At 36.4% G+C, this 21,809-nt stretch overlaps 1 protein-coding gene across 2 annotated transcripts in view; it reads right to left on the reverse strand.

Annotated features, from left to right (window-relative positions):
• Window positions 1-21,809, reverse strand: part of Slc6a15 (solute carrier family 6 member 15) — a 53,006-nt gene that overhangs the window by 21,739 nt on the left and 9,458 nt on the right. For both annotated transcript variants that reach the window (XM_028883518.1, XM_037196786.1), the window contains 4 exons: window positions 9,753-10,213; window positions 5,177-5,334; window positions 4,695-4,821; window positions 3,458-3,639 (listed from right to left, as the gene is read on the reverse strand). In XM_028883518.1, coding sequence (XP_028739351.1) covers window positions 3,458-3,639; window positions 4,695-4,821; window positions 5,177-5,334; window positions 9,753-10,041 — 756 coding nt within the window. In that variant the 5' untranslated portion in view covers window positions 10,042-10,213. The remainder of the gene's footprint in view (window positions 1-3,457; window positions 3,640-4,694; window positions 4,822-5,176; window positions 5,335-9,752; window positions 10,214-21,809) is intronic.

Raw genomic sequence — 21,809 nt, forward strand, 5'->3', positions numbered from 1 at the left:
ATGGAAGTGTCCATGAACCTTGTCTAAGAAGTTCATGTTATTAGAGTAGAGAAATGAGATACATTCCTTTGTTTAACTTCAAGCCTCCTTAGAGTTGTCAACCAAAATAGTTTTCACAGAAATTACATTAAGTAAAAGATTACTTTATCAACCAAAATATTATATAGGATATTTTCATGTTGTTACACTAACTAGAATGGGAAAATATATAAAAAATTCTTAATTGTTTTTCTATTTGTATTAAAATGTTTATTATAAACACACATTCAGTAAGCTGTTCAGGACTTGATCACCTGGCTTTAGTTCTGCGGTTTGTTAGTTACTTAATTCAAGATAGTTAGCTTACTCTTGAACTTAATGGACTTTGTTTTGGATTAGAGATAAAATATATGGCTCATTTGGCCTTCAGAATAAAGAAACCAATGTCTGTAACTTATTTAACAGGGTAATACATTAATAGTGAAGAAATGCTAACTAGAAACATCACCCTGGTACTGGAAGCAAGTTGATAAAACTTCCTTTCAATCTTCTATTCTGGATCATAAGATGCTGGAACAAGGGCTCACACAGCCTCTGAACATTGCCAGTGCTACTGAGCTGTCTAATATGGAGAAAATTTCACTGTCACCAAGCATTGTCCCTAAAAGGTTTTCTTTATTTGAGGATGTATTATCACTCTCATTCCCTCTATAGTCTGATACCGGAACATAGTCCTGTTCTTTGTAGTTTTGCTGTCTCCTTTTTATTCAGCTGATGGTTGATTGTGCTCACAGAGCAACAATTTCTCTCCTCCATAATAAAGGCAGAAAAATAAAAGATACCAGAATTCAGTGCTGCAGTTGCATTTTGAAGTGTGTTTACCTGGCCTGAGAGACTACCAACATCCTCCTCTTCTCGCCCATGCAAGTTCCAGTTAGCCTGTCTCCACCCTGTGTGTATTTGCGTGTTTAAGAAACTATATAACAAATTCTCATCTCCCAAGTGGGACTTCCTGGTAACAACGTGCACATGCTAGCCTTCCAGCACTCTTCTCTAGCTAATGCTTGCAGAATTCTCTATTTGGAGGCTTTCGTTTGTTTAATACACGTAGAGAGAGTTACAGTCATCCTTTACAATTCTCTCACCCTATTGACGTCACTATTTATACTAAAGAGCTGTGTTGACTTCAACATTTGTATCTTTTCTCATGTTATTTTCAGCTAGCGTTGGCCCCATCTGGACAGTCAAATCACTTTTGGATAACGATGATGGCTCAGTGGAAGAGACCCTGGATTTTATTAGAGCATCCAATACAGCGCAACACTAGTCTTGTTTTAAATTCTGCCTCTGTCACCCTCTCCCTAAGGTCCCCTCACTGGAATAGTAAATCAAATGTACTGCACAGCTTGTTCTCCATTTCTACTGATACAATTTTATTACAAGATGTTAAAGACAAAACAGAGAAGTACCACCAATATCACTGGCAGTAAATTTCGAATAGTCTCATCAGAAAAGTTGTTAAATATTTGATGTGATAGATATGCTGATTAGCTTATGTTGATGATTATACATTTTCCTCTAAAATAGTAACATTAACTTAGTGTTCCACACACCTGTACAATGATAACTTGTAAATGTAGCATGGAAGAAACTGGTATATTTTTTAAAAGGGGACATTATTCTTTAAGTGACAAGAACACACAAACTCAGAAAACCTTAGCAAACTTGATCATGACAGCTTTTAAATCTCTATGGGTAACCAAAGGTAGGCCCTTCCTCCCACATAACACTACCTGAGCAATGATATGCATGTAATTAAACCTGGCTTAAGAACTTATTCCTTTATTTATGATCTAACTTTAGTGACCCCTACATAGTCAACATGAACTCAGTCAAAGCAATGTCTAAAATTACTAAGTTGTTGGGAAACATAATCACATTTACAAAAAGATTTAAAGACATTTAGTTGTGTTAGCTATTATGGTCACTTATTCACATGCAAATATGTAGTAGCCACAATAGGAATGTAAAGGTCAGGTAACCTGTGATTTACAGTATAAAATACTCTCAGTATTGTTACTAAAATTGAATTAACAGGAAGCAGAGGTGAAATCAGATCTACTTCTGTCCACCCTCATTCCCATGCCCAAGTCATCATTTGACAGGCATAAATATCGTACATACTAAGAGTCAGCATAGAGAGGACCTATGAAGAACACAGCCTGTTAATTTAAAGACAGGAGACAGTAAGGCAAGGTGACACATGGCTGTAAGACTACCACACAGGAGGCAGAAAGACCCCAGTTCAAGAGAAGCTGGCTGTATAGGAGAACCTGTCTCAATCTCTTTTTTAAAATCAGTAAAGTGGGTCTGAAAGTTGTAACTACGTCTTAGAGGTTTTAGGAGTTAATAAGATAAACCAGTACAGTTCCCAGAGCAAAGAAACATGGACTAGGCATCAGTGCCTAATACTGGTTTTGTTTAAATCACCTGTACCAATGTCACATCATCATCATTATCGTCATTATTATTATTATTGACATGCTTTATTGCTATTAGTTATTTTTATTATGATAATAGTAGCGTAGTCCAACTACTACTATTCCCACTATTTCTAACATATGATGCCCAGTTAGACTGAAAAGATACATGATTACAGTTACACTTTGAAAAAATAGATTGATATACATATACCATTAGGGAACAGTGAGAGAGCCAATGCTGAATTCTTACTATGAAACAGCCGAGAGATGGAAAGGACTTTCAAACAAGGGCAGTGATAAGAGTAGGATTCTAGTATTTTTGAAAGCAAAAGAGTGAATAAAAATTATTTTCAGACTGCATCATCTATAAAATAAAACAGCAAACTCTACAGATTTCACACTTCACCTAATGTCCTTTTCAAGCACAGAGTTTTTAATTTTTTTATTTGTCCTGGAAGGCATGCTCTTGTCGTCTTTTGTTTATTCTCTGTTGCTTGTTTGAAATTTTCTAACTGCTTAAGGCCAACCAGAACTTTAAGAAACGCTCAAAAGTACATGATTTGAATATTCTTTATGTAATTATTTCTTAGAACAATACCTGAAAGAAGGAAATGATATCAAACAAATGAACAAAAAAGCAAATTCTTCATTGCATCATTTTCTACTATTGGAGGTGCCTTGTAGTCAGAGAACTATCAGATACTGAACAAATAGCAAATTGAACAGACTTTTAAATATTGAGTGTTTTTTTCAAGATACTGCTGGGATAAATAGATATTATAAATCATATTAAATGTCACTGCAAAGCACTTTGATTATTACTTATGTCCTTTTTGAAGACACATTTTTTTTAAAAGCATCATTTTCGGTAAATACCTAGAATGAAGTTTTTTTACAAGCAATTTGTCAATTGGATTTTGGGGTTTAGCTACAAGGGATTGGCAGTACCCAGGAATGGTACTTGGCTGAGTCAGGAGGGATTCTAACATACTAACTTTTCCAGAAGACTGAATGCCTTTGATCATGGCCAGACAAACCATGACCCAGGCAGCCAGCAGGCAGACAGTCATCTTCCAGTTCAAGCCGCCACTTTCAGAGATGGAGCTGGTGATATCCAGGGCTTCCCTGTACCAGTAATAGGTAGTGGCCGAACTTTTTTCACATTCAGGCTCAATATCTGTAGGAAAAAACAGTTAAGATTCAATAATTCAGACCATCAAAAAATCGTAATGTATAATTTTGGGTTTTGCCAAACAAGTCCCTTAGCTAATTCTTATCATTTCCTAAAAAAAAACATGTACCCGAAAACAGAGGTCAAGTTCACAATGAAAAACAAAAATTTGCGAACTTCAAAAAATTGGGAAACAGGTATCCTCTTTGATATTTATTAAGAATTCTTAGGGGGTACGTGAACTTCTTATGGCAATAATCAAAACAAGTAGTTGACGTTTCCCTTCTCAGACTCAATTATGTGGCTCACTAACACAGCCCAGTCAAGTGAGACAGCTGATAGCCAAAGGGATCTTGTTAAAAAGCAGAATGCAATGTGTGAACTTGAAGCCTGATTTTTGGAATTGCTGCATGAAAACTCATGCTAACTATCATGCTAACAAAACAATATCTGCACTTTCCAAGTCAAAATGGCAATGTTTTGTATATACTGAATTAAATAAAATATTTCACACTTGTTTAATTTTACTTTCTTAAATGTGACTAATAGAAAATTTTTAACTTCATAAATGAATTGCATTCTATAGAAAATGGTTCTTCATTTCTTAATATTTTTAAAAAGAAGAAAACTACAAAACACTATAGCCAACTACATAAAAACAGTAAGTTCAATTCAAATCAATGTTTTACTTTGCTTTTGTAGACTTTATTGAAAAGGAGGCTTCCCTGGGGTATATAGAGTTTATAGGAGAAAGCTTGCAACCTTACAGCTTTTTAATCTAAAGTCTTAAGCACACTAATTAATCCAAAAAGAGTCAGTAAAATTACATGAGGTCCAGTTTATCTCTCTTGTTGAGCTGTTCCTAATGTTGAAGCAAGCAGCCGTTCCAATAACTGAAGGAAGTCTGCTATGATGTTCATTACATCTCCTTTGTTTGTTTGTTTGTTTGTTTTTTGTTCCCACCCACCACCATATTTAAAAGGCAGAAAAGAAAGCCTGTGCCTTTGCTAGTTTTTAAATCATTCAATAGAAGAAGATAACATAGCATGCATGCGTCTTACAAGTGTGCGATGCGTTTTTCACCAGGGGGCACTGATCCCAAGGAAGAGGTTGTTGAAAAGACTGAGAAAAGTAAAACAACGTCCAGCCAATGATGACATTGTAGTAAAGAGCCACAAAATAGCACACCTGCAAACAAAAAGAAATGCATGGAGTTTTATCTCGCATCCTCTGCCCCTCTCTTTAAAACAATGGGATGCAATTCACTCCACCTAATAATATTTAAGTCTTGATCTGACATTTTTTTTATCTGAAAGACATTATCTTTTCTTTAAAGTACCGTTTCTGCGTTCAAGGTTTAAAATACAAGATCAAAGTATTATCAGCTGTCATAGATGGTTTTGTACAGTGCTCTATGTCCCAGTAGCTTCTAAAACGTGATTAAAGAACTATACAGAGACAAAATCTTGCAGTTTACAGAGATGAGGATTATACCATTCCAAACCAGTAAACATAAAAGCAAAAGTCATGGGAGGAAACTTACTACACAGCTAGCGAATCCAATCCCGCCCAGTTTAGGGCTTATGTAATTCCAAACTCCGATGCTGCCTCTCCGAATTCTTTGACCCACCGAAAGTTCCAGGAAAAAGAGGGGAATTCCTATTACCAGAAGTAGTATTAAATATGGTAAAAGATATGCACCTAGAGAGACCAGAACAAACAGAATGTGTCATGTTTTCAGTAGTCAGAGTAGAGTATACATTGACACTAATCACATAATGAAAGACAATATTTGAGTTTTTCTATAATATACATAGAGGTCTTTGAGAATATATAACTGATTTTCTTTAAACTTTGGAATGTTTGAATTCTGGATTTAATTGCTCTAAGAAGTCCCTCGGGACTGCTAGATGGCTCCATGGGTAAACCTCTTTGCTACACAAGTCTGATGATCTGAGTTTGATTCCCTGAGCCACAGTAAAAAAAGAAAATGGTCCTGAAACGTCTTCTGATTTCTTCATGCATGCTCCTCCTCAACACACATATGCACCACACACAAACACACACATACAAAATATTTTTTTTAAAGTAGTTCAGGGTAGAATAATTCTGATTAAAAAGGGGTTATAAATAACCCTACTTTCATTTTGTTGAAAAGATAAAACAACTTCATTAGAAAATAAAGGGTCAGTTCTTTGAAATAATTGTTTTTGTCAATAGACTTCACAAACTCAAATCCATCTTCACACAGCATTTACAAAGTTATTTACTGAATACTAACCTAGACTCATTTAAGTCCTGCATTCCAAAAGCATGACTTGAGATCAATTGTATTTGATAGAACAAAAAAATGTTTGTATTCTAAATAAGGTAATGCCAGAGAAGAGCAAATACCTCATCTGGAAGACAGAAACAGAAAAAAAAATTCTAGCAAAGATAATATGTTTTTTTTTTTTCATATATACCACATATAAAGAGTTTACTTCAGGAACCATATGCTTTTTTTCCCAAAATTATGAGGAAGGAGGCACAGAGTGTTAGAGAAAAATAAAGCCAACACACTTTGTATTTACTGTTAAAGTGTTATATTTGTAGCAAAACACCCATAGTTAAGAAAATAACCATTTTCCATCAAAATCACATGTAAATTATAACTTAGGATATGCAAATCAACTGAATAGCTGGGCGGATATCATTTTTTGATTGATGAGATAAAGAAGTTGTGTACATACATTTCTATATGAGAACATTGCAAATAAGTATGAAAAGACACATTGGATTTCATACTTTCAAATTTCTAGGCTGGCAGACTAGGTCTGGGTTTATTGGTAAATACACCCTGTCACAAAGAAGTAAGGTGGATAGTGATAAAGCTGGACATGGAATGTGCTCCTCTACCCTCCGTGGGTACACAGGAACATGTACCTGCACAAATGCATTTGCAGACCACACAACACACACACACACACACACACACACACACACACACACACACACACAGTATGCTATAATTACCAACCTCATTTTACATGTGTAGGAACGGACCATGAAGAAATGAGGCAGCTAAGGAAAGGTCACATGGCTTCAAACAAGAGAAAAAAAACAAGACTTCCAACTGTCAGAGTGACTTCAAAATATGAGGCATCCTCTCTATGCTAAGATTTAGTAAGCATGGCACTGTGCAGAAAAAGTATTATCTTCACAAATCAATGTATGTTTTGACCTGGTTCTTTTTTTCTGTTATTCAGAAAAATGCCTCAAATGATTCATGAATAAAGGGTTTTGGTTGTTTTGTGCTTGATTAAGATACTTCTCAGCTTTCTAGGAAACTATGCTACACAGTCTTCGTCCCTCTCCAATTCAGCCTATTTCTCATGAGACATGCAATACTGCTCTCTATTTTCATTTGTAGACAAGAAAACAATAATAGGGAAATTATTTTGAATTTTACTTTTATTAAAAAAAATATGTATAGAGATTTGTCTGGCTAACAGCTTCTAATAGCTGTCCATCAAGGCCAATGTCATACTAAAAGGAATGAGACCTGACTTTTATCTGAGGCTGCCTTCATCCTTAGCAGGATGTCCAGTAAGGTGGAGAAAGTGAAATGTCTCAAATTAAGAATATCTGCCAATCTTAGAAAATGAAATGTGTAGTGAGAAACTAACAAAAAAGCAAGCCAGCCAGCAAGCAAGAAAACATTAAAAAAAAAAAAAAAAACAGTCATACACAGGTACTACTCTTTGACACAATAAATAATTCCCTTGTGATATTATCAACTTGCTAGGGAATTGCTGTTTTATGAATGATACGTAATGTGTGGCTCATTTCATGTAAAATTGAATTTTTAGCTCTCTGACAGGTCTGATAAATAAGTTGCTTTCCCAAACCTCTTACTGCACTCCTGGTGGAATTATCTAAACACCTCAATATACTTCAATCACCTTAATACCTTAGCATTTTATCTTAGGAACTAGGAAAATATTGCATATGAATATCTCTATTCACTTGACATGGGGTGTGTGTGTGAATTATAATTAATGTCAAATAAAACCACATTTGTTTTCAGCCAACCAAATTGTCAAAGACCAGAATATAATACCAGAATAATCCTCATAACATTTGGTGATTAAAATGTACCTTACAGAATATGCAGGTTTGGGTTTGTGGATGTGCGGGGAGGGAAGTTCACTCACATGCACATGAACATGTGGAGACCAGAGGTCAATATCAAGCATCTTCATCTACCAAAATACAGCTTATTTTTTGATATAAGGTCTCCCACTGAGACTGGCACTCACAGTTTTGGTTTACCTGGCTTGCTGGCAAGCCCCATGGATTCGCCTAAATTCCTGCCATGAGTATCAATGTTAAAGACGCTTACCACCCTGCACAGCCTTCATGTGGGTGCTGGGAATGGAAACTCAGGGCCTCAAGCTTGTGCGCCATGGAATTTTCCTGGTGAGCCATCTCCCCAGCTCAGAATATGTACTTTTACCCATATTTACTTTGACAAACTTTATATGCATATATTATAACATTCAAAACAATTGGCTTTTCTCCATTTTCCCTTGATCTGGAGAGTGAATCTATGATTTCATGTGAGTCAGAAAACATTTCACTCTTGAGCGACATCTAGAATTCCTTCAGTTTGATTTGGGTGACTACAGAACCATTAAAATATCCTCCTTTTAGGGTTTGTATGAGCAAGAATTGTTGAGACCAAGGTTGGAAAAAACACAGGGACAAATAGCCAAATGAATGGAAACACATGAACTATGAACCAATAGCTGAGAAGCCCCCAACTGGATCAGACCCTCTGGATAAGTGAGACAGTTGATTAGCTTTATCTGTTTGGGAGGTATCCAGACAGTTGGACCGGGACCTGTCCTCAGTGCATGTGCTGGCTGTTTGGAACCTGGGACTTATGCAGGGACACTTTGCTCAGTCTGGGAGGAGGGGACTGGACCTGCGTGGATTGAATCTACCAGGTTGAACTCAATCCCCTGGGGAGTCTTTGCCCTGGAGGAGATGGGAATGGGGGGTGAGTGAGGAGGAAGGGGAGGGGGGGGTCAGGAGGGGGGATAACAAGGGAATCTGTGGCTGATATGTAAAATTAAATTAAATTATAAAATAAAATAAAAAAAACTTAAGTAAAAAAAATCCTCCTTTATATTGACTTTTTCCCACAGAATTTTTGTTTGTTTGTTTGCTTTGTTTTGAAGGATAGGTTCTCTCTCTGTAACAGCCCTAGATATCCAGGAACTTGCTTTATAGACTAGGCTACCCTTGAACTCACAGAGATTCACCTGCCTCTACCTTCTGAGTGCTGGGATTAAAAGTGTGCACTACCATGCCTGGTTTTTCCACAGAATTTTAAAAGTATTTTTTTGTCTTTTTAAAATGTTGATAATTATGTGCCCACTATATATAGTAAAATCGTTGATAATGGTGAAATTATTTTTGTTTAAAATTAAGAATGTTCTCTCTTTTTTTTTTTTACACTACTTGTTGAACCTGGACGTCATTCCATACTATTACAGAACTGGAATTAATGGTGTAAAAGCCCCAAGGACAAAGAATGACCGGCATTATGGTAATTACTGGTTTCACTCCTTCTCATGAATCCAAAAAGTGCTAGGGCATTTAAAGACCATAATCATTCTAAATTACATGTTACTTTTGCTTTTGCTGAAGAATGAAACAATGTAAAATCCAGAGGTAATAAGTCACCGAGAGAATATACGATTCCTCGGTAGTGTTGTCCGCTTTAGGTTCTTACTGAACGCCAAAGCCTGACATGCAGAAAGAATGTAACACATATTAGAAAAGTTCCCATCAGGACTTCAGCAATGTTTATAGTATCCAGGGCAGAAGTTTGAGAATGTGTTACCTTGAGCAATCCCTGAGTGTTTGTAGGACGCCCATCTGTTTCTATGGAAACTTAATCTGAACACAGAGCTGGGCTCCCTTCCCGCAACCCAGTCTCCCTAGCTTTATAATGGAATTCACAATTTCAGAAGTAACAATAGTGTAGCAGCAACAGGAGCGACCTGAAATAAGGAACTGCCATTTACTAGCGTAGCAACTCATCATTAAGACAAACAAGCGCAACTTACCACCTCCGTTCTTCTGACATAGGTATGGGAATCGCCACACATTTCCCAGACCTACAGAAAATCCAACTTGAGCCAGAATGTATTGCAGTTTGCTGTTCCAAGCTGGCCTTTCATCATCAGTTTCCGATCCATCTTCAGCATCTGTATCTTTCTCTTCTTGAACATCGACAATCAGTTCACTCTTCTTAAAAGCATCTTCAGGTGAATCTTCATTGGACAGAAGGTCCTTGACAGACTCAATGACCTCATCGTCTAAATCTCTTTTTACCACTTTGCTATTCTTAGGCATTGGAAAGTATTCTTTTTAAAGACACCTTTGAAGAAAATATATTTTTAATTTTTTTTTTTTTTTTTTTTTTTTTTTTAGTGAAGTAAATCTGAGAAGACTATCATATAAATCCTTGATTCAAGGTGAGAAATTCTTAGGGATCCTGGATCTGATCCCAGTACTCTCAAGGTACCTGTGAAATGAAAAGTTGAAATGTGATATTTAATAATGAAAATATCAACAATACTTCAGCATCCTTCCTTGCTCATTTTTAATGCTCGAGTCCCTTTCTAAGACTATAAAACATGATTGATTTTGGTCATTTAGAATTCAACAATTTCAAAAGAATGTGAATTAGAATGTGTATGAGTTTCACATGCATTTCTTTCACTTAAATTCCTCCTTGAAAAAAATAAACTTTTATCTCCACTTTAATGTACAGTATATAGTCAGTTCGTTACTACTTATTTTTTAGCGTTCTTAATTTTTTTCCTCTCTAACTCAAGTAGGTCTTTTCTTATACATGTGTTATTTTTCATCATTACAATTACATATATAACTTCAAACCCACCGTGTAAATCTGTCTTAAATAATCTTCTCTATTTATTAATTACTCTTCATCCATTCACATGCTTGTTATTAACTGTGATGGCACCCAATAGTTACAATAATGAAGTATACAGTGCCCACTTTTAAGGAATTTATATCTAATAAAGAGAAAAGTCCATCTTCGATAACTAAACAACAACAACAGAGTATTTCAACACAATTTTGCCTACTACATGTAGACAATGCACTAAATAAACCAATTATCTGTCTGACTCATCAGCATTGTACACTGGAATGTGACATCTCTTTTCTCTTCTAACCTATTCAAAGTTATTTTATCAAGAAATTCACATTTTTCCAGCGGGGAATGACACACTTAGAAATCCTGCCTGTCCATCTCTGATGAAAACCAGTGATATATTCAGTCCCTTTTGAAGAGGTCAGAACCATTTACATGCAGATATGCGTTATGCACTTCTTACATCCATGTCTGCATATGCAAAGGATAGGAAACATAGTGTACAAAGCTAAAATGGGAAAGCTGTCAAACTGATTGGTGTATGGAGGGGCAATGTTTAGGAGATCTATCATGAATGTCAAAACACATTGCCTGTATTTAGACTGTCCCTTACATTCAGTATGCCCTTACTCCCTTTCAGTCCAACTATAATATCTTTCAACCCAATGGTCCTTATGTTTCCAGTTGCATATATTATTTAACACTTATGTTGTGGTCCAGCAGAAGACTACGTTATGGTTTACAAAACCTAAGTTATGCACAGACTCTTCGACCAAAAATGTTTTCCAAGGTCTCTTCCAAATCTCTTCAATTTCCCCCAGCTACCTTCATTTATTTATATGTCATGGTAAGATAATGTTTACTGTATTAAAAATATACATACCAAGATAGAAATCCTCTCCTACCCTCCCAAGAGGAGTCATTATGATGAATGAACTAGCATCTTATAGACACAAAAGCAGAAATACAAACACAGAACATAAGTACAAATAAGGGAAATGGGTGCTAAGCAACCAAGAGATCACACCTAAGCAAACACACATTGCTTTATATTGCAGTTATGAGGGCCACTGGCAAGTACTCCATTCTGTCAGCATAGTGGAGTCCCATGGGGCAGCAGATTGGGGAACTAGGCTATAAGATCATGCACTCCAGCCATACAAGGATCACCATAACAAAAGTCACACAGACACCGGGGCTTTAACAGGAAATAGGATTTATAATTTGGAGAAATTATGTTGAGAGGAAGATGCAGATTGAAATTTAAAAGAATGTATCAAAACTTGGAAATAAAATGAGAGGAACAGGTAGAAATATAAGTGTAAAAGTGCTGTTGTTACTTCAAGAAAGAAGTAGTAGTGTTTAGACAGGACCCTCATAATCTTTTTGTTTATTTGTTTGTTTTCGAAACAGGGTTTCTCTGTGTAGCTTTGTGCCTTTCCTGGAACTCACTTGGTAGCCCAGGCTGGCCTTGAACTCACAGAGATCCACCTGGCTCTGCCTCCGGAGTGCTGGGATTAAAGCCGTGTGCCACCACCACCTGGCTAGGACCCTAATAATCTAAAAAATGCTGTCCTCAACTTCTTCGTCTCTTCAAGCTCTCATATAAGCTTTCTTCTTCTATGATAATGGAATCTTATAAGAACTAACATGCCCATGTGAAGAGATAGAGCACTACCAAATATTTAAATCTATTTTTTAAACATAGGCTTTCTGAAGTTGAATCTCTTCTCTAACACTTAGAGGGGTTATGATCTTGGCCAAGTTAATTAACTCTTTTGTAAATTGAAAATGATAATTAGCTTGCCCCACAAAAGTTCTTGTGAAAATACTATCTCAATGAGAAGGTGCGGCCAGTGTCCCCTTTTACTAATGTTACTACTGTTCACTCCTTTGAAAGTATTAGTCTATAGTTAATTTGTTGTATGTCCAGAATAAATGTTGCTCCATGTTTCAGCAGGTATTTTTCCTAAATACTAAGTTCTTTTCCTGCACACTGGATCACTTCAAAACCTACTAACTTCAAACAGAGCAAGAGTTTTAACTGTGTATGATTCATTGGTTCACTAATGAGAGGTAGGTTTTCATGGACAATTGTTACACCAGTTAGAACATGCCTTATTACTGCACCAAAGACCTCTTACAGCTCCAATATGATGGCCTTAGAGTCTCTACCTCAAACATTCAGGAGGCAAACTAGCATTCTGGTATCTGTATTTCTACTAGATATAGACTTTCTAAAATCCTGGCACCCACTGTCTATACTGTAAACACAGATTCCCAAAATATATCCCAATATTCTACCCTACAGAAGGTAAGCCCAAGCAAATGTACTAGTAAGCCTCTGAGGCATATTTGAAAACAACTCACTGGTCAGAGACAGGCTTACAACTAAATGCACACTGATTTGAATAAAATAGACATCTAGACCTATGGAACAGACTAGGGGACAGAGAAATAAACCCACACAGTCATGGCCACATTATTTTTGATGAAGGTGGGAAAAATACAACCTATTCAACAAATAGTGCTGGCAAAATTGGATATTCATTTTGCCATCAAAAGAATATATATATATATATACATATATATATATCATGTTGCATAAACCAATATTAATGATAAAAGACCTTAATTTTAAATCTTAAACTTCTATAAGAATACAGGAGATGTATTTCAATGTAGAGGCAAGAATTTCCTGAATACCACCCTAATAGCACAGGAAACAACATTAAATTAACAAAGAGGGTTACATAAAATTGTAAAAGTGTGCACATAAAAGAAAATGTCAGCACAGCGAAGGGACAGTCTACAGAATTGGAGAAAAATCTTTGCCAGCTATACTGAAGATAAGATTTGAGTATCTAGAATATGTAAAGAATTGCAAAAGTTAAAAAAAAAATGTACCAAACTAAATAGGCCAATGAACTAATCAGGAAGTTTTCTAAAGAAGAAACACATATGGTCAATAAATAATTTAAAATGTGGGAATACTATTTACTCATGGTATGAGTGTAAGCAGATGTAGCCATTGTGGAAACCAGTGTGAAGGTTTCTCTATAAAATTATAAGACCCAGATATTCTAGTCCTTAGTATATACCCAAATGACTCTATCTGACCACAAAGATACTTGTATATCCATGTTTATCACTGCTCCATTCACAATAACCATGAAATGGAATCAGATGAGATGTTTATCAACTGATGAATTGATAATGAATATGTGGTGCACAGTCACAATGTAATGTTACTCAACCATAAAGAAAAGTGAAATTACGCAATTTACAGGAAAATGGATATATCATGAAATGAACGTATATTAAATGAACTATACCAAGTTTAGACAAATGCCACATGTTCTTTGTAGGCAGAGTTTTTCATCAGGACTGCCGGCTTATTACAGAAACTTATTATTAATTATAAATGACAGCTGATAGCTTGGGATTGTTACTAACTAGGTCTTACAACTTAAGTTAACCTCTATTTCTTATCTGCACTCTACCACATGAAGGTACCATGTTTTATTTTTTTTTTCAGCATGGCATGTTCCTCTCCTGCTTCCTCTGCATCTTCTGTCTGCTGGCAGCTCAGCTCTCTTTCTTCCCCACATTGTTTCAGACTGGCTCTCTGGCCTAACCTCTTCCTGCCTAGCTATTGACCAGTCAGATCTTTATTAACGATGAGAGCAACACATCTTTACAGTATATAAAAGGATTATTCCACAATTCTGTCATGCACATCTTATTTTCTAATATTACATAAGTATGTCTATATGAAAGTGAGTGTAGTTGAGGAAATGAAACAAGAAAGAAGCCCATATGAGAGAAGAGGTTTTAAGGAATAGAGTTATAGAGAATAGTAGAAAACATGGTATTTGAAAAGTGGAATGGGGCATATTGAGAAAGGAAGGGTACAAGAGGCCCAGAAGGGAGGCGGAAGACAGGAACAGGCAAGGAAAATCAACCAATACAACCAATGTATGGAAACTTCATAATGAAACCACTTACTTTGCTAGCAAAAATTTTTGAACAGTTTTGTTTGTTTATTTGTTTGTTTTAAAGGGGTGTTGGGATAGAGTCTCACTCTAAAGCTCTAGCCGTCCTGGCACTCACCATGTAGACCCAGCTGGCCTTGAACTTACAGAGATTTGTCAGCCTCTGCATCTCAAGTGCTGGGATTAAAGGCATGCACCACCACACCCGGGTGCAAGCTAATCTTTAGATAGAAACAAAGAAGAAATAAATGCCATTTTTTTTTAAGGAAGGGGCAACAAAGCCATACAACAAAGGGTGTGTGATGACATAAGAGAAACAAATCACCACCATTTTTGAAAACAATTCTCCATATGTGTCCTGTTAGATTATCTTCCTTGTTTGGGGTTTGCATCATAGGGAGACACAACAGTATCGAAAAGCTGGTGGCTCATTAATTTCCATCAAATGTGTCATGGACAGAACACAACTACTTCTGTAGTCATGGGTCCCGCTTCTGACTCTCAGGAACTGCTTTCATTCTTCCCCCTTTCCATCTCATTGCCAAGCACCCTGGTGTGTCTGTGAGGCTTTGTGCCAGTACCTTTCCCTTTTTATTTTTTTCCATTTGCTTCTTTGCCAGCATCGGTTTCCATAACTTGCAAACAAGAACTCTAAATAACACAGTCGTTTTAAATGCCAAAGTATTTTATCTTTCTTTTAATCTGTGTGTAAGAATATCTACTCGTAAAATACGTTGGGAACTTTGTTTAAATTTGTATTTAAATTTTCCCATCCCTACGTTTTTTTTTTTTTCGTTGATTTAATTACCTTCACACATAACTTTTCACAAAAAATTCCTTTGAAGTACTTCAATTTTGACCCCAAACCTTTTTAAACCAATATATAGTTACAACAAAAACCACTTTGTATTTTCTTCTTGTTACAAATTGCTTTAAATTTTTTTAGTTTGGGTCTCTGTCTTCCAACATACATGTTGAAATCAGCTAGTTAAGGGCTACCAATAAACCAATAAAGACAACAATAAAAACATGTGAAACAGTCCAGATAGTGAATGCACTTGCCACCAAGCCTGATTAGCTGAGTAGATGAGTTTGTTACAAAGGACCCATATGGTAGAAAAAAAAAAAAAAAAAAAAAAAAAGAACAACTCTTACAAGTGGTCCTCTCCTCTCAATATGTATACCATCATAGGTACATACAAACATAAACACACACACACACACAGACCAACAGACAGAGTCATAGAAAGAGAGAGAGAGAGAGAGAGAGAGAGAGAGAGAGAGAGAGAGAGAGAGAGAACAAGAAAGAATTTAAAAATTAAAATTTTAAAACACAAATAATTAATTAAAACCAAGTTTACTGGTATTCCAAACAGTATAACATTAATTATGCAAATTCATTTGATAACAATAGCATCTGAAAGTTGGGCTTTTCTAGTTCGTGAACATGGCATATCACTACATTTATAGGAGTATTCATCAATTTTACTAAACAATGTTTCATAATATATTTTGTTAAATTTACCCCTACTTACCTTACATTTTTCATAATATTATAATCTTTCTTAATGTTTGACTTCATTTTTTAATGTATATAGAATACAACTGATTGTAAATTCAAACCTTCTCCCTTCTAATGATTATAAATTAGATTTCATCATTTTTATAGAATAACCTGGAATATATATTTATGTGATCATGTTATCAATGAATGGAAATAATTTAACTTGTGCTTCTTTACGTAGTTAATTTTAATATCTTACACTCAACTGTTGTTACTGGCTAAGATATATTGTTGAACAAAGGTGATAAGAGCAGACATCCCCTGGGCTGGAGAGATGGCTCAGAGGTTAAGAGCACTGACTGCTCTTCCAGAGGTCCTGAGTTCAATTCCCAGCAACCACATGGTGGCTCACAACCATCTGTATATGAGATCTGGCACCCTCTTCCGGTTTGCAGACAGAACACTGTATACATAATAAAGAAAAAAGAAAAAAGAAAAGAGCAGACATCCCTATTTATGGACTAATATAACTGGGGAAATCTACTATTTCAATTAAGTAAAATTTTAGCAATTGAATTTTTGTGTACATATTTTTATCAACTAAAGAATGTTACATCTTCTTAAACAGGAAGTGGGTTTTATAATTTTTATCTTGAAACATGAATAAGAGACTGATCTTTGACCCATACATTTATGCCTTTATTAAAATAATTATATAACTCCTTAACATGCCAATACAGAATACTAAAAACTGTTTCTTAAATTGATTTAATTTATGTAATAGTGTATGTATTTTGTGTTTAATGTACCACTAAGAAGAAACCTGTGAAAATTACTTTTAACCCTTGGCTCCAGTATATTTTATTTTTTAATGTATTTTTAATTGAAATAGAATTACAACAATTTCATCTCCCCCTTTCTTCTCTCCATCCTCTCCCATGCTTGCCCCCTCTCAGGTTGATAGCTTCTTTTTCTTGGATTATTATTGGTGTGTGTGTGTGTGTGTGTGTGTGTGTGTGTGTGTGTGTGTACGCGTATGTTCATGATCATGTACAAATATAAATACAACCTTCTGAGTTCTTTTTTGTTGTTGTTGTATATGTGGTTTCAAGGCTGAGCTCTCTGTATTTAATTACCATTATATAGGCTAGTCCCTGAGAAAAGCTGCCTCTCCTCCTTGCAGTCATTAATTAACTGTCTGCAGTTCCTTGCATAGAGGTGACACTCCACAAAATCTACCTACTTCTATGTTAACATGCCCATTAATATTGCCTTGAGTCCATTCTTATTTATGCAGCTATTTCTAGGAAAGACTGTTTCATAGTAGACTTCCCAGTATTCTGCTCTTACAGTATTTCTACTCCCTTTCCTATGATATCCACTGATCCATAAACACAGGAACCATGATGTAGATCCTGAGTTGCCCAGGATCTGTTGATCTCTGCATTATTTCTAGGCACAAGGACTCTCCTATTAGATGATTGGTCAGGGTAGTCCAAGTAACTTTCAAAACAATATAGACATCCATGTTACCAATGGTTTACTCTTAGGGTTTGAAGGTTGGGCCCCTATTGCTGAAGACACCACACACTTAGGACATAGGACTCAGATGACTTAATGGTATCTAACCCGATATCCTCTTTCCTTGTGGTCTAGCTCTCACAGTTCCAGAAAATGTTATGCAAGCTGCCTCTGGAGAAAGTGATTAACAGTCCCACCCAGCTGTAACACCTATGAACCACAACAACCAAAGGTGCATTACTGACACTCACTGGTTGGGGCAATCAACTGCTGTCTAGTTGAACTTAAGGCCACTCGATGGGAGGGAAACCATGCCTGGTATTTTGCTAGAACAGAGTAATTCCTTACTACATTTTAAGTCTTATCCTTATACACAAAGATGAGTGTGGCTACCATACCTTGCCAAAGCTTCTCCTTATAGCGAATTGTGACCATCACACCACACACACACACATACACACACGCACACTCACGAACTGAATATTTTATTACAGATATTTTAAAAGTGTGAGTGTAATGTTTTTCTTATATCTTGTTTTTGTTTAATTTTAATGCTAATATAAAAGGAGTTTAAGGAGGTTTGTCATGATTTTTATTTTCTGAAAGAAAGCGTATAGGATCATTAGTATTTCTCTTTTAAGTATTTGGCAGTGCTTACCAATAAAGCCCTCTGAGACTATGAGTTTCTTTTCAGAATATATATTTAATTTAGAAATTCAATTCATCCCCCTGACATACAGCTACTTAAACTACTTCTTTGTTGCCTTGGCTTTCGGAAACCACCTTTGGCAAGGATTTTGGCCATTTCGCCAATTCTATTGGCATAATGTGACTGCTGATATTCCAAAGGGATTTTAAAAAGCAACTTTCCTTTCATTTCATTTTGTCATGATTTTGATGTTAGCTCTTCTTTACGCTTTCCTTCTCCTTCTCCTTCATCTTCTTCTTTCCCAGGTCACACTGATATTTTCATTACAGAATTACCTCAATACGTTGGTCATTTTTTTGCCCCATATTTCAGGAGTTCCCAGTTCCAAACTATTATAGCCTCTCTGAAACATGCTTTAATTAACACTTAAAATAAAACTATGCAGAGACATTGCAGACAGAGGGACGTGCATCTTACAGACATATGAAGCATAGCTTTACAGCTTTGACTACACTGGACTGAGATACAGTTCTGGCCAAATTGCCTGCACTGTGACAAGGGATAGTTCTGACATGTCAGCCAGCACAGGCTAAGCTTTGGCATTTGCCAGAAGCTTTATGCTCACAATGCACTAGAACACCCACAAATCTATATTAGGGAATTCAAATTCTAACAAGTTAAATTTTACTGGCTACAGTTTTCTTTAAATATTAATCTGAGTGTTGAATTTGAAATTCATCTTGGATTTAATTACATGTATTTTTTAATTCTAAAACATAGAATATAGAGTACAAACTATCTGAATAAAAAGGAAAAAAATCAAGCCTTATTACAATGTTCAGGATAAAAATAACAATATTCTATTTGCTCTAAAGTTGTGAAATAATTGCAAAAGGAAACAGATGAGAAATTTGTGAAATGCTGAAAAAAATGATGTTGACAAATGTTATAAAAATATTTAATCTATATAGAGTTCAATCTAACATTTCTTTTGAAATTTCTATTCCCTTTATCTCTATCTATTGCATTAAGGAAAAAGATAACCAAATGATACATCAAAGACAGGGGAAGAATATATTTTACAAGTGACAACCCCAAAGTCATAATCTATGCTTTATTAAATATATACACTACCAGAATAACTCAATAGTAAAAAGTATTAGCATCACATACTGGTGAGGTTGTGAAGAAACTTGACTACATTACATATTACAGATGATGACACAAAAGGATATGTCTGATATGAATAAAACTATCCAAATATTTCTGAACCTAACAATGGACTTCTTCGAGTGATCACTGACCATGCCGTTGTACATACCAGAGAAATAAAAACTTACAAAACTTATATAAAATGTTTATAGCAAATATTTATCCACAGTAGAACTCATGTCAGAAATTGCATATATGTGCCTAAGTGATTGAATAATTAACCTACTATATTTACATTGTGAAATAATAGTCAGCATTGATAGGGGAAAGTGTTATCCCTACCAGAAACAATTAGGATAGACAATAGGGAAATGATGCTGAGTACAAACCATTAAATATTAGTAGAGATCAGGATATCACTAAGTGGCCATTGGGTGGGGCTTTTAATGGAGTGGAGGTAGAACACACTGGCATATTGGTATAAAGGGTTAATCTCAGAACAGGAAGTGATAAATTAGATAGAAATGGAGGACAGGGTATAGGAGGGGGCCTGGAGAGGGATAAATTACATTAAATAACCTTCCAAAAAGACATATGGAAGCCACCTGCTATAAAAGTTTCAAACCCATTAATAAAAATAATCAGAATGGAATTACTCTACAACAGGGCAACAATGAACTATTATAGACACCAGAATCCAACAAATGAAAAGGCCAGTGCCAGGAATGAGTTACTTCATTTGGAGTTGTTAGCCATCGAGATCTCTTAGACCCACCCCACCCCCAAACATTACAAGCTATTACTGTTACTCTTGATTACCCGCCCCCAGAACTTGCCAATTAGACCCTACTGTAGAAGATACCAAATACTAGAATCAAAGAACGTGGCAAAAAGGCTGGTATGCACCTGGAAGATGTATCCCTACGAGTTAGCTTCCATAGAGCTAGAAGTACTCGTCATACTAACAAAGGAAAAAGGAATCATTAATCCTGCTGAGCTGTGCGTCCTGTGAGCTACAATAATCAGAAGCCTGACAAAAAAAATGCCCATTGATACAAATAGTGGTACACAAATCGTAATTGTAAACAACTACTTTCCAACTGGATCTAAGTTCTATTTGTCAAAAAGAAACCCATATCCTGCACCATTACCAGTCCAAAAAAATTATGGAGAGAAATATAGCCTCCAAGGGAGAATCTACCACTGTTACTCTGCTAAATGGATGTAATATTAAACTGATTCCTAGTGACTTATACCTATAGGCCAACGTATCCCACAGCCCTCATCTGGGAAGCTTCTATTGGCAGTAGGGGGTGACTTACACAGAAAACCACAACTGGCCCAGATGTAGAGAATAAGAGACTGAAGAACACTCAGCCCTAAAGAGAACATATATACTGTACTCTGCCTCCCAAGACTCATGGGTCATTATAGAAGAGGCAGGTGAGGAAGAGTCTAAGAGCCAGAGGCGGTGGGTGGAGACAAGGAAACTTTGTCTCCTGGAAACAGCAGGGCAGCTGCATGCAAGAACTCACAGTGGGGCCGGGCGGTGGTGGCGCACGCCTTTAATCCCAGCACTCAGGAGGCAAAGCCAGGCGGATCTCTGTGAGTTCAAGGCCAGCCTGGGCTACCAAGTGAGCTCCAGGAAAGGCGCAAAGCTACACAGAGAAACCCTGTCTCGAAAAACCAAAAAAAAAAAAAAAAAAAAAAAAAAAAAGAACTCATAGTGATTAGGACAACTTTAAAAAAAACCAGTAGAAGGTGAATCCTGAACAAACCCCAGCATGGAGAGAGGAATTAGGCACATAATTCCACTCTTATCCCTGGAGCTATTGGCAATTTTTAGCTTCTGGGAGAACAGACAAGGATTTTTTGTGGTTTGTTGGTTTGTTTGTATTCCTAAGAGTATAGCCTCCACTAAGTGAACTGCACTCTGGAGGAACAACACATATTTTAAGATGTTTGGGTAGCACAAACTGGTCTTGAAGGATTTGAAGGGGAAAAAAGGCAGAGCTAGACCTCCCACCCCCTTCTCCAGGGTCTAGCCTGGTGAGCCTTTCTGATCTTCTCCATAAATGCATTCTCAACAACCACCAGAATTAACCCGGGTCCCAAAAACAAAGTCCATGCCTAATCTGGCCACCCAAGTTGTACATGGAAACTCATGTTTAGGGTTCTGTCGGGACCTACCCCTACCTGTCACCAAAAGCTGGTCCCTTCTGAACTGGGTCAAATTTTCCCAACCAGACAGACCCCCTAATTCATTCTCCTATGTCTATCCTGGTACGGCTCCCTTCCCCTCTCCAGCTATGCATCCTTACCAACTGTCTATATCTAGTCTGAGTCCTACATGCAGTGATACAGCCTGGTCTGCCCCTCCCTTGCCTGCACCACAACCGT

This window comes from Peromyscus leucopus, chromosome 18 (genome assembly GCF_004664715.2).
Source record: "Peromyscus leucopus breed LL Stock chromosome 18, UCI_PerLeu_2.1, whole genome shotgun sequence".
Taxonomy (NCBI): domain Eukaryota; kingdom Metazoa; phylum Chordata; class Mammalia; order Rodentia; family Cricetidae; genus Peromyscus; species Peromyscus leucopus.